A 13,683-nucleotide genomic window follows, 5' to 3' on the forward strand; every position below is an offset into this window, starting at 1 on the left:
GCGGCAGCGGCTTTGGGCCATGTTACCCGATGGCGGTGACTTGGGGGGCTGTTCCCCGATGGCAGCGGCAATGGCTTGGGGGAGGGCAGGGAGAAAGAAAGAAAGGGGGCAGGCAGGGAGACAGAAGGGAAACAGAGAAAAAGAAAGGGGATAAAGGCCAGCAGCGTGACGGATTTTAAGAGAAAATGGGATACTCACGTGGGATCTTTAAGGGAGTAAATTCAGGGGAGGGGATACTTGGAATGGGCAGACTTGGTGGGCTATAGCCCTTTTCTGCTGCTTTTTTCTATGTTTCTATGAAGAGAGAAAAAAAGAAAGGGAGGCAGGGAGAAAGAAAGGGCAGAGAGAGAGGAAGAAAAAGTTGGGGGAGGGAATGAGGTCTAGAGGAGAGGAAGCATACAGGCTGAAAGAAGGGAAGAAAGATTGGATGCACAGTCAGAAGAAGAAAGTGCAACCAGAGACTCATGAAATCACCAGCCAACAAGGTAGAAAAAATGATTTTATTTTAAATTTAGTGATCAAAATGTGTCTGAATTTATATATGCTGTCTATATTTTGCACTATGGCCCCCCTTTTACTAAACCACAATAGCGGTTTTTAGCGCAGAGAGCCTATGAGCATCGAGAGCAGCCCTGGGCATTCAGCGCAGCTCCCTGCGCTAAAAACTGCTATTGTGCTTTAGTAAAAATGGAGGGGGGGGTATTTTGTATGGTTGTTACTGAGGTGACAGTGCATAGAGTCATCTGCCTTGACCTCTTTGAAAAAACCCCAGAATAGGAATGATAATTAACATTTTCTCAGCGTACAGTGTGCTTTGTGTTTTTTTTTTAAATTTAATTGTTGATAGATCATTTTGACTTGGTCATTTTAAAAGTAGTTCGCAAGTCCAAAAAATGTGGGCACCCCTGAGCTAGAGCATTGAAGCTGCGTGTTTCTGCCGTAAAGTTCATCTCTGATGCAACCGGAAGTTGCATCAGAGACGGCCTTTATGGCAGCCATATGCAACTACAACGCTCCGGCTGCTATAAGAAGGCAGTTTAGACATCGCCAGCCACAAGGCAGGGAGGTTTGTCGGACTGAGCCTGTTGTCTGGGCCGGGGGGGAGGGGGAAAAAGCGCCACGAAGGTAAGGGGCAGGGAGGGAGAAAGGGAGAAAAGGTGAGGTGGAGAGGAAAACAGGGTAAAACAGAGGGAGGAGAAGGATGCTGAAAGCACATGGGGAAAATAGAGGGAGGAGAAAGGACGCTGAAAGCACATGGGGAAGACAGAGTGGGAAGAAGATGCTGAATGGAAATGGAGAACAGAGAGTGGGGAGAAGATGCTGCAGGAAAATGGGAAAGAGAGAGTGGGGAGAAGACGCTGAAGAGAAATGGGGAAGAGAGAGTTGGGAGAAGACGTTGGCAGAGAAGAAGACAGAGATGCCAGACCAATTTGGAAGGAGGGAGAAAGGGAGAGGCACAGTAACAGAGCAAATGGAAGATGCAGAGAGAAGAGAGACAGTGGATGGAAGGAAGAGAGTAACAAGAAGATGAGGAAAGCAGAAGCCAGAGAAGACAAAGGTAGAACAAAAATTTTCTATTTATTTATTGCTTTAGGAGACATGTGTCACTGTTTCTTTGGTGTTGCATTGTATGCCGAGTCCAGCTTCTTGCTGGTTCAATTTAACCTTTGTCTATGTATTTTTATTTTATCCCCCCCTTTTACAAAACTGTGGAGCATTTTTTAGCGCCAGCCGTGGTGATAGCAGCTCTGATGCTCAGAATTCTATGAGCGTCTGAGCTGTTACCACCGTGGCTAAAATCCACACTACAGTTTTGTAAAAGGGGGCGGGGTTAGTTTGTGATGACATATTGCATACTAGGCGAAGGTGTTCTGTGTTTGAAAGACATGGTTTTCTGTTAGGATTGACGGTGTAGGATTGATCTGCACTGGTCTGGCTTGTTTAGTTTTACAATGGGTGTATTGATGTACTGCTCACTGCAGTTTGTAAGATGCTGCCTTTTCCTAGGTACTCATGTGTGACATGTGGCTTGTTACTAAAAATCATATTTTTCGTATAGATGGGGGGGGGGGATGCCAAAAAATGATGGGTCCCGGGTATCACATATGCTAGGTACGCCACTGAGAATGAGATATAGATGCGGACACCGTACAAGACAAACTTGGTTTTTCCTTTTACATAGAGTATTTTGGACCCCAGTTAGATTACAAAAGTTAGATAGCTCTAAGTCTAATAGATGCTGGCATTGTAATCTGGAAGCAGGGAATTTAGATCACTTAATATTCTATTGTCACTGTATCATGGCATTTTGGAAATCAATTTGGTCTCGAATTAATTGTTTACTAGAAAACCATGTAGCATTATCATATGATACAATCATGTTTGGTATGTCAATAAGAACAAAGAGTCAAATTTCATCAAGTAACAATAAACTTTTATTGATTATGACAGGAGTCGCCATACAACATATCACCAGTAATTGGAAAAATTACAGTAGACTTAACTATACCTTCTGGTTGAATTCATTGTGCCACTTTTACAAAATGGAAAGAACAATTGCCATACAAAGAGGGAACTATAATAATTTAAAAAAGATTTGGGGGCCATTGACAAGTTATTGCAATGATTAGACACCATTTTCCACTGAAAGTACATTTATACATAGGGGGAGGGGGGATGGTATAAAGTTTTATTAAAGGTTTAATCAATAGATAAGAATATACTATTTATACGATATTTTTTGTTTAAAATATTTGAGGGAAGGGTGGGGGGGTATAAATTTATGTATTTACGATGATATTATAAGGAAATTCAAGTGATGTACAGTATACAAGTTTTAACTGATATATTATTGTGTACTTGATGTAAGATGGAAAAATGAATAAAGAATTTGAAAAAAAAAATCATAGCAGTTTTCTGTCATTATCACTGGAGATCCCATGGGTTATTATCCATACATTATTTTTTATCAATACTACATAGACCCTGTTTTTTATCAATATTATAGACCCTGTAGATTATTACAATATGTAACAAATTTTTACATTGGTTTTTGGTCCTTGTAATGTGTACTTTCTTAATTGCCTATGTCACAAAAGTATAACAAATGGCTATCATTCCCCTCAGACTTTGCTTTTGTGACCATAAGAACATAAGAATAGCCTTATTGGGTCAGAACAAAGGTCCATCTAGCCCAGTATACCATCCAGGTCACTAGTACCTGGCAAAAACTCAAATAATAGCAACATTCCATGCTACCAATCAAGGGCAAGCAGTGACTTCCCCCATGTCTGTCTCAATAACCTTTCATAAAACCAGTTATGTTAACTGCTCTAACCAAAACCTCTGGTAACACGTTCCAGAGCTTAACTATTCTCCAAGTGAACAAATATTTCCTCCTATTGGTTTTAAAAGTATTTCCCTGCAACTTCATTGAGTGTCCTAGGGTCTTTCGATCCAATTGAACCTGATCTAAACCACTCAGGATTTTGTAGACTTTAATTATACCTCCCCTCAGCTGTCTCTTTTTCAAACTGAAGAGCTCTAACTTCTTTAGAAACATAGAAACATAGAAAGATGACGGCAGATAAGGGCTATAGCCCATCAAGTCTGCCCACACTATTTACCCACCCTCTTAAGTCTTCTGACCCCCTAAAGTATAATTGTAATTATACTGTCACTCTACTGACCCGCTCATTCAAGTCCTAGTGACCCTATCCCTTGGCATGACCTTGTAGGGATCCCACATAGGTATCCCATTTGTTCTTGAAGTCTGGGATGCTGCGTGCCTCGACCACCTGCACTGGAAGCTTGTTCCAATGCTCGATCACTCTCTCCGTGAAGAAGTACTTCCTGACGTCTCCACGAAACTTCCCTCCCCTGAGTTTGAGCGGATGTCCTCTTGTGGTCGAGGGTCCCCTGAGAAGAAAGATATCATCTTCCACCTCGACCCGTCCCGTGATGTACTTAAATGTCTCAATCATGTCTCCCTTCTCCCTACGCTCTTCGAGAGTGTAGTCTTTCTTTACACAAGAAGAGTTCCATCCCCTTTATCATCTTAGTTGTTCTTCTATGAATCTTTTCTAGTTCCATTATATCTTTTTGAGCTAAGGCGACCAGAACACAATACTTAAGGTGAGGTCGCACCATGGAGCAATACATAGAAACGTTATTGAGACAGACAACTTCAGCACCGAATCCCTATTGACCTCATTGATCTCAAAGGTTCAACAACTTCATTCTCGAAATAAGTTTGCCGTTCTCCTACAATTCAACCTTTCCGCCGCTTTCGACATTGTCCATCACGACATTCTCGTATACCAACTCTCTGAGATAGGTATTAACTCCACAGTCCTTGACTGGTTCTCAAAATTCCTACGTTCTCGTTCTTACGCTGTCAACATGAATGGCACCTCATCCTCCCCCTGGAAACCATTATGTGGAGTCCTGCAAGGTTCACCTCTATCTCCCATCCTTTTCAACATTTACAAGACCTCCCTAAAACTCCTCCACCTATCCCCCTTGAAACTATTTACACTTATGCTGATGACATCCTCGTCCTCCTGGAGACTGATTCGAACCTCACCAACCTTTCTGAGAACATAGCCTCCAGTATAACAAACCTCCAATCCTGGGCCCGTATTGTTCAAATGAAACTAAACGAGTCCAAAACAAGACTCCTTTGGCTTGGTCCAAAACTTAACCAACTACCCTCCTCCTTCTCTCTGCCCTATGGCTCCACTCTGCAGCTTGAGTTCTCAAGCAATGTTCTGGGCATCACTATTGATTCTACATTGTCCTTCAACGACCACCTCAATTCCTTGGTAAAAAAATGCTTTTTCAGCCTTCACATGCTGAAGAAAGTTAGATCCTGTTTCCATCAAAATCACTTTACCGTCCTTGTCCAATCCATCATCCTTTCCAGATTGGACTATTGCAACTCTATCTACTTAAGCCTAACTAAGAAAAACCTTCATAGACTCCAGCGGATTCAGAATGCTGCGGCCAAGCTGATTTTCGCAAAAAGTAAATTTGACCATGTCTCTCCGCTTCTGTCCAAGCTTCACTGCTACTGATAATCACCAGGGTCCACTTCAAATGCACCTGTTTAGCTTTCAAAATCCTACATGGGATCCTCCCTCCATGTATCCCTCTTTCTTGGAACTCCTCAAATCCTAATACCACCAGATCCACCCACAAATTAAAACTATCCTTCCCCTCAGTAAGAGGCATCTCCCATAAAGGAAAACTAGGGACCTCCCTTCCCTTCAGAATCACTGAGCTCTGGAACAACCTTTCCTCCCCTCTACGGAACATGAGCTCCCTCCAACTTTTCCGCAAACATCTGAAGACCTGGCTATTCTCAAAAATCTGATTCTTTTTCCATGTATGACATCCTAAGCCCTCAAACAACTCTTCAGACTTGGTCCTCTAACCCTTCATTGTAGCTCCTTTCTTTCCCATCTCCTGTAAACCTCTACCTTTCATTGTAGTTCCTTTCTATCCCATCTCCTGTAAACCGTGCCGAGCTCTACAAATGTGGAGATGATGCGGTATACAAATTCGACCATGTCTCACCGCTCCTGTCCAAGCTCCACTGGCTTCCGATTATCGCCAGGGTCCACTTTAAATGCACCTGTCTAACTTTCAAAATCCTCCATGGCATCCTCCCTCCCTTCATCCCACTCTCCTGGAACTCCTTAAATCTTAATACCACCAGACCCACTGACAAACTTAAATTATCCTTTCCTTCATTAAAAGGCATTTCCCGCGCAGGAAAACTAGGGACCTCCCTCCCCTTCAGACTCACTGAGCTCTGGAACAACCTTACCTCCCCCCTCCGGACCCTGAGCTCTCTCCAATTCTTCCGCAAGCATCTGAAAACCTGGCTGTTTTCAAAAATGTAATACTTACCCCATCTTTGGCATCGTAAGCCCCCCAATCACCCTTTCTCTATACCCTTTAACCTTCATGGAGTTCTTCTCTCTCTCAACTCCTGTAAACCGTGCCGAGCTCTACGATTGTGGAGATGATGCGGTATATAAACCTAAGGTTTAGTTTAGTTTAGTTTATTTATTTAATCTATTTTCTATACTGTTCTCCCAAGGGAGCTCAGAATGGTCTACATGAATTTATTCAGGTACTCAAGCATTTTTCCCTATCTGTCCTGGTGGGCTCACAATCTATCAAATGTACCTGGGGCAATGGGGGGATTAAGTGACTTGCCCAGGGTCACAAGGAGCAGCATGGGTTTTGAGATGGATAACCTGGACATACAGATGGATAAACTGAACATACTGGCCTCATTTGTGTATGCTGGACACTGCAGACATTTTTAACATATATTTTCCCATAGCCTATACCAGCTTTCCTTTCAAGCTAACCAGATGGCCCAGCCTGTACCTTGCTGTCTGTGAACACATGTATCTTTTGAAATGCTAACCCAGCTGGCCTTTGCTGCAAAGTTCCTGTCTCCATTCCCTGCTGGAAGGATACTTCTCCAAGGTTCTGCTGAGCTGTTATCAGTGCTGTATGACTTCACATATGCAAGGCACCTTGAAAAGCCATAAAACATTTATAACAAGCAACAATCCCTGCAGGATGACGGGGGAGTAGAGAGATGAGGGAGCTTGGTACCAAGACAGCACTTTTAACCAGACTGGACATTTGCTGCCTGTCTCTGAAGCAAGTTATGGGAACCAAGCACAGCTGGGGTGTTGAAAGGTCACCCTTGCCAACTTTCTGCATAAGACTATCTACTAGGTCGCCATCCTGAAGATGTACAGCGGGCAAATGGAACAAATGCCTCTCTACCCTTATCTCCATTTCCCCCCACTATCAAACATTCCGGAAGTTAACCAAAACCTACCTCTTTGACAAATTCCTCTGATCAACCCTCCCTCCTCCCCCTCCCCTCCTGACCTCTCCCCCTAAACCCTTACTACCTCATGCAACACTGCAATCTGTAACGCTGCTGTATCTAACTATAGCAATTGTAACCGTTCTGAACATATAACCTAACTGCCAAAATAACTTCACAGCATATTTATTGCCAAAAAAATGTAAAGGTAACCTGACCGAATTTGTACCATCCAAAATGTAAATCTAACCTTAACGAAATTGTAACATCGCTGTAAATGTACAGTCTCTTCTTCTGTTAACCGCATAGAACTTCCATGGTAATGCGGTATACAAGAATAAAGTTATTATTATTATTATTATTATTACAGCATTGTAAAACCACAAATTAGCATCTACAAGGTGATAAGGATCTCAGAGCTGGAGGAAGAAAGTTCACAATGAATTTTGTTTCTGCTCAGGCCCCTCCTCCTGGGGAGGGAGAAGTTTCAAGTTCAAGTTTATTAGGATTTTATATACCGCCTATCAAGGTTATCTAAGCGGTTTTTTTACAATCAGGTACTCAAGCATTTTCCCTATCTGTCCCGGTGGGCTCACAATCTATCTAACGTACCTGGGGCTGTGGAGAATTAAGTGACTTGCCCAGGGTCACAAGGAGCAGCGCGGGGTTTTGAACCCACAACCCCAGGGTGCTGAGGCTGTAGATCCAACCACTGCACCACACACTCCTCCACAAGTGAGAGAGGCATGGACTGGGGGGAGGAATAGTTAGGTATACATTTTTGTACCAATAGGGAAGTACATGACCAGAGTTCGGGGATGTGCTTTTTGGAACAAAGGAAGAATTTCTCTGTATAAAAAAACATGCACCACAGGTAGAGCCAGAGAGATTTACTTGCTTATGCCAGCTGGTGTGCTAGCCCCCTGTTCGGCATATGGTTGTAAGTTCTACTCTCCATTGCATATTCTGAACTGACAATATATTTCTTCTGCTATGTCTTTGCTGCTGTAATTTTGTAAGTCTTTATACTAACAATAAAAATATTGTCTGTTTTGGAAAATACAATGCCATCTCGTAGTCATTCCAATGAGGTAAACTAAGCAGCATTTACTTTAGTTTGAGCCCACAACCTCAGGGTGCTGAGGCTGTAGCTTTAACCAGTACGCCACACACCCATCCAATCTGCCCATCCGCAATAACCATTCTCTCTAAGAGATCCCAAGTGCCTAGCCCAGGCTTTCTTGAATTCAGAAACAATCTCTGTCTCCACTCTCACTTCCAGGAGACTGTTCCACACATCTACCACCCTTTCTGTAAAAAAGTATTTCCTTAGATGGAGAGGCATTATAACATTCTTATTTACCATCCCTTTTCTAGCATCTTGTTTGCTTTTTTACCTCCCACTGCACATTGAGTGGATGGTTTAAGGGTCCTGTCTATAATGACCCAGATCTTTTTCTTGAGCGCTGACCCCTAGCATCTGGTAACTATGATTTGGGTTATTCTTCCCAATGTTCATCACTGCATTTGTCCCCATTAAATTTCATCTGCCATTTGGACATCCAGTCTTCCAATTTCCTAAAGTCTGCCTGCAATTTTTCATAGTCCACAAGTGTTTTAACAACTTTGAACAGTTTAGTGTCATCTACCGACGTAATCACCTCACTTGTCATTCCAATTCCCAGATCATTTATAAATAAGTTAAATAGCACTGGTCCCAGTACATATCCCCACAGCACTCTACTATTTACCCTCCTCCATTGAGAAAAATGGTAATTTAACCCTACCTTCTGTCCTATAACCAATTCTTAATCCACAACTGAACATTGCATCCTATCCAATGACTCTAATTTTTCAGGAGCCTCTCATGTGGAACTTTGTTAAAAAGCTTTCTAAAAATCTAGATAAGAACATAAGAAATGCCTTCACCGGAACAGACTGTGGTCCATCTTGTCCGGCGATCCGCACACGCGGTGGCCCATTTAGGTACTCCTTTTTATAGACCCGGATTTCCCGTATCCCTCAATATGATTTGTAAGAAGGTGTGCATCCAACTTGCGCTTGAAACTCGGAACAGTAGTCTCCGCCACAACCTCCTCCGGGAGAGCATTCCAAGCGCCAACCACTCGCTGTGTGAAACAGAACTTCCGAACATTTGTCCTAAACCTGCTACCACTCAGTTTCAGGCTATGACCCCTTGTCCGTGTCACCTCCGAAAATGTTAGTAATGCTGTTTCCTGGTCTATTTTATCAAATCCCTTTAATATTTTAAAAGTCTCTATCAAATCCCCTCGCAATCTTCTCTTCTCGAGGGTGAATAGTCCCAGTTTTCTGAGGCGTTCTTCGTAGCTCAAATTTTCCATACCTTTGACTAGTTTCGTGGCTCGCCTCTGCACCCTCTCTAGCAGAATTATATCCTTCTTTAGGTATGGGGACCAGTGTTGGACACAGTATTCCAAGTGAGGTCTGACCATTGCTCTGTAAAGTGGCATTATGACCTCTTCCGATCTGCTCGTGATCCCCTTCTTAATCATGCCCAACATCCTGTTTGCTTTCTTCGCCGCCGCCACACATTGAGCCGAAGGCTTTAGGGTTCTGTCTATCAGTACCCCCAAATCCCTTTCTTGTTCGCATTTGGCTAATGTCACCCCCAGCATCTTATACTCATGCTCTTTGTTTTTCTTTCCTAGATGCATAACCTTGCATTTATCTATGTTAAAATTCATCTGCCACTTTTTCGCCCAAGTTTCCAGCTGGTTTAGATCCTTCTGGAGATCCTCGCAGTCCCCTAGAGAGCCAACTACCTGACATATTTTTGTATCATCTGCAAACTTTGTTACATTGCATGTTGTTTCCTCTTCAAGGTCGTTTATAAAAATATTAAACAAGATAGGCCCAAGAACTGAACCCTGGGGCACGCCGCTGGTCACTCTCTCCCAGTCCGAGAATTGCCTTCTATTCTCGAGCCATTTGCCAATCCATCTGTGCACTTCTCCTCCTATTCCATGGCTCAGTAGTTTTCTCATAAGCCTTGCATGTGGAACCTTGTCACATGCTTTCTGGAAATCCAAGTAAACTATATCCACTGGATTTCCACTATCCAATTGTTTGTTCACCTTCTCAAAGAATTGAAGTAAATTTGTCAGACATGACTTCCCTTTCCTAAAGCCGTGTTGACTAGCCCTTATTAAGTTGTAATCTTCCAAATGTTGTACAATGTTGTCTTTAATTAGTGCTTCGATTATCTTCCCAGGAACTGATATGAGACTCACAGGTCTGTAGTTTCCTGGTTCACCTCTTGATCCTTTTTTGAAAATTGGGATGACATTTGCTATCCTCCAGTCCTCTGGTATTTGCCCGGTTCTAATTGACATGTTAGCTAAGGATTGCAATAGTTCGCCAATTTCAACCTTAAGTTCCTTTAATACTCTCGGGTGAATTCCATCCGGTCCAGGGGATTTATCACTTTTTAGTTTGTCAATCTGAAAGTATATCATGTCCAACTCCACATCTACTGTTTCGAGGCTTTCCTCTATGCCTCCGGTGAATATCTTCCCTGTGTCTGGCATTGTTGTAGTGTCCTCATTTGTGAAGACAGAGGCAAAGAATGCATTTAACTTATCGGCTACTTGTTTGTCATCTTTGATTGACCCTTTCCTTCCTTGGTCATCGAGAGGGCCCACTGCCTCTCTTGCTGGTTTCTTCCCCTTTATATATCTAAAAAAGGGCTTGAAGTTTTTGGCTTCTTGCGCTATCTTTTCTTCATAGACTTTTTTGGCATCTCTTACCACTTTATGACACTTTTTCTGATCGATTTTGTGACAGTTCCAGGCCTCCACTGTTTTTTCCCGTTTCCATTTTTTAAACGAGTTCCTCTTTTCCCTTTCTGCATCCTTAACCTCTTTGGATAACCAAGCTGGTTCTCCTTTATTCTTTTTTCGCCTTCCTTTGGATATCTTTGGTATGTGGATATTCTGTGCTTCTGTGATGGTGTTTTTCAGTAGAGACCATGCTTGCTCAACTGTTTGGATTTTTGCTTTGCCCTTCTTGAGCAGTTTTCTAACCATGGTTCTCATGCTGTCATGTAATTCCCTTTTTTGAAGTTAAAGGTCGTGGCTTTAGTCTTGATTGGTTTCTCCCTTCCGATGCCAATGGTATAATTGATCATATTGTGATCACTTGTCCCCAGCGGGGCCATAACTTCTACATCTGCTGTCTTCCCAGTAATGCCATTTATGACCAAGTCAAGGATTGTGTTTCCTCTTGTCGGTTCTGCTACCATTTGTTCAAGGAAGCAATCTCCTATCAATTCTAGGAATTTTATCTCCCTGCCGCAGCTTGACGTTCCCAAATTCCTGTTTATCCCCAGAAAGTTGAAGTCTCCCATGATCGTTACATTTCCTGATCTAGATCTACGACTAATTTCTTCCATCATTTCTTTGTCTGTTTCCTCATTCTGTCCCGGGGGTCGATAATAGAGGCCAATTTGTGTGTCTGCTTCTTTTTGTCCAGGAATCTTCATCCAGAGGGACTCTAGTTTAACATTAGCTTCTGTTTCTCCATCCCTAACAGACTCTATTTCCTCATGGACGTACATCAACCAATTCACCTTTATCCATATGTTTATTCACACCTTCAAAGGAGTCAAGCAAATTGGTGAGGCAAGATCTCCCTTGGCTGAACCCATGCTGACTCTGTCCCACATCATGTTTGTCTTTATGTTCCACAATTTTATTTTTTATAATTGTTTCCACTATTTTGCCCAGCACTGAAGTCAGGCTTACTAATCTGTAATTTCCCAGATCTCCGCTGGATCCCTTTTTAAAAATTGATTTCATATTGGCCACTCTCCAATATTCAAGTACTACAAGATATAAAAGGATATGCAAAAGTTAGAGGAATGGTCCAATATCTGGCAACTAAAATTCAACGCAAAGAAATGCAGAGTAATGCATTTGAGGTTTAGAAATCGGAAGGAGCTATATGTGCTGGGAGGTGAGAGGCTGATGTGCACAGATGGGGAGAGGGACCTTGGGGTGATAGTGTCTGAAGATCTAAAGGTGAAAAAACAGTTTGAGAAAATGGTGGCTGTTGCCAGAAGGATGCTAGGCTGTATATGCCTTTTTATTACTGCTATTTATGTAACATCTCTGTAAATGTAACAACACTGTAATATGTATCATCGCTGTAAATGTACAGTCTCTTCTATTGTTAACCGCACTGAACTTCCATGGTATTGCGGTATACAAGAATAAAGTTATTATTATTATTATTATTATTATAGAGAGAGGCATGACCAGTAGAAGAAAGAAGGTGTTCATGCCCCAGGTCGATGTTGAAGCTGGAAACCCTGAATATGTATACCCTAGAGCAGTGTCTTTCAAACTTTTTTGAGCTGGGGCCATGGATCGAGGCACCCAGAAGTGTATGGACATCACTTTGATGACATCATATGCATGCGTGACATCATCACGCTGACATCCACACATGCGCAGAGGCCCTCCAGACTGGCCAATCCAAGTCGCAAGTACCTAGCAAAACCCCAAATAGTAGCAGCATTCCATGCTACCATTCCATGTCTGTCTCAACAGCAGACTATGGACTTTTCTTCCAAGAACTTGTCCAAACCTTTTATAAAACCAGCTATATTAACTGCTCTTACCACATCCTCTGGCAATGTGTTCTAGAGTTTAACTATTCTCTGAGTGAAAAAATATTTCCTCCTATTGGGTTTAAAAGTAATACTCTGTAACTTCATCGAGTATCCCCTAGTCTTTGTAAACCTTGATGTAGTAAGAAATCGAGCCATTTGTACCCATTCTACAAGCACTCAGAATTTAGTAGACATAAGAACATAAGAATTGCTGCTGCAGGGTCAGACCAGAGGTCCATAGTGCCCAGTAGTCCATTCACGCGGCGGCCCTTTGGTCAAAGACCAGTGCTCTAAATGAGTCAATCATATCTCCCCTCGGCCATCTCTTTTCCAAGCTGTAAGAGCCCTAACCTCTCTAGTCTTTCCTCATATGAGAGAAGTTCCATCTCCTTTATCATCCTGGTGCATTCTCCTCTCCCTCATCCCCATACCTCAAACTCTTCCCAGAATCGTTCACTCCTTTTGGTACTCACCCTGTCTGCTCTCCCATTTTTGATGGTGATCCAGGTATGGCTGTCATTACTGACCATCACTCTGTATGATGTGACCCAGTCACTCCTGAAAAAGTGAGGAAGACCTGGATTTATTCAGTGCAAAATGAGCTTTATTTCTGCAAAGACAATGCTGCTCATTTATTTTATTTGGTTACTTTTATAACCTGTCTTCCCCAATGAGCTCAGAACGTGTTACAAGGTTGACATACATAATGCAGGTTATAAATTTACATGTGTACAGCACAGTTTGATCGTTGACTCTAACATATACAGAGTCAAGTTTAGCTAAGGTGACCATGCGTCCCGTTTTGACGGGACCATCCCGTTTTCAGACCCCCCTGTCCCGTTGTCCCCACACACAGCTGAAATGTCCCGAAGCTGTGCGCAGGGACAACAGGACAGGCGATCGCTTCCTGTCCCTCCCTGCCACGCAAAAGAAAAAAAAAAAAGCCTTCCTTTCCCCCAATCCTTTGCTGCCTTACCTCCCTGCTACTGCTGCTGCTGCTAATTGCCGACAAGAAGTCTTCTTTCCAATGTCAATTCTGATGTCAGAGAGGACGTGCTGGGCCAGACTTCTTGTCGACGATTAGCAGCAGCAGCAGCAGTAGTAGGGAGGTAAGACAGCAGCGGCGGCGGACTGGGGAAAAGGAAGGAGGGAGGCTTTTTTTTCCCGCGGC

The 13,683-nt window shown here is 42.8% G+C and overlaps 1 protein-coding gene across 1 annotated transcript in view; it reads right to left on the reverse strand.

Moving 5' to 3' along the window:
• Positions 1-13,683, reverse strand: part of CPXM2 (carboxypeptidase X, M14 family member 2) — a 258,848-nt gene that overhangs the window by 170,938 nt on the left and 74,227 nt on the right. Inside the window, exon 5 of the mRNA XM_033941873.1 lies at positions 12,986-13,070. Coding sequence (XP_033797764.1) covers positions 12,986-13,070 — 85 coding nt within the window. The remainder of the gene's footprint in view (positions 1-12,985; positions 13,071-13,683) is intronic.

This window comes from Geotrypetes seraphini, chromosome 4 (genome assembly GCF_902459505.1).
Source record: "Geotrypetes seraphini chromosome 4, aGeoSer1.1, whole genome shotgun sequence".
Lineage (NCBI taxonomy): Eukaryota > Metazoa > Chordata > Amphibia > Gymnophiona > Dermophiidae > Geotrypetes > Geotrypetes seraphini.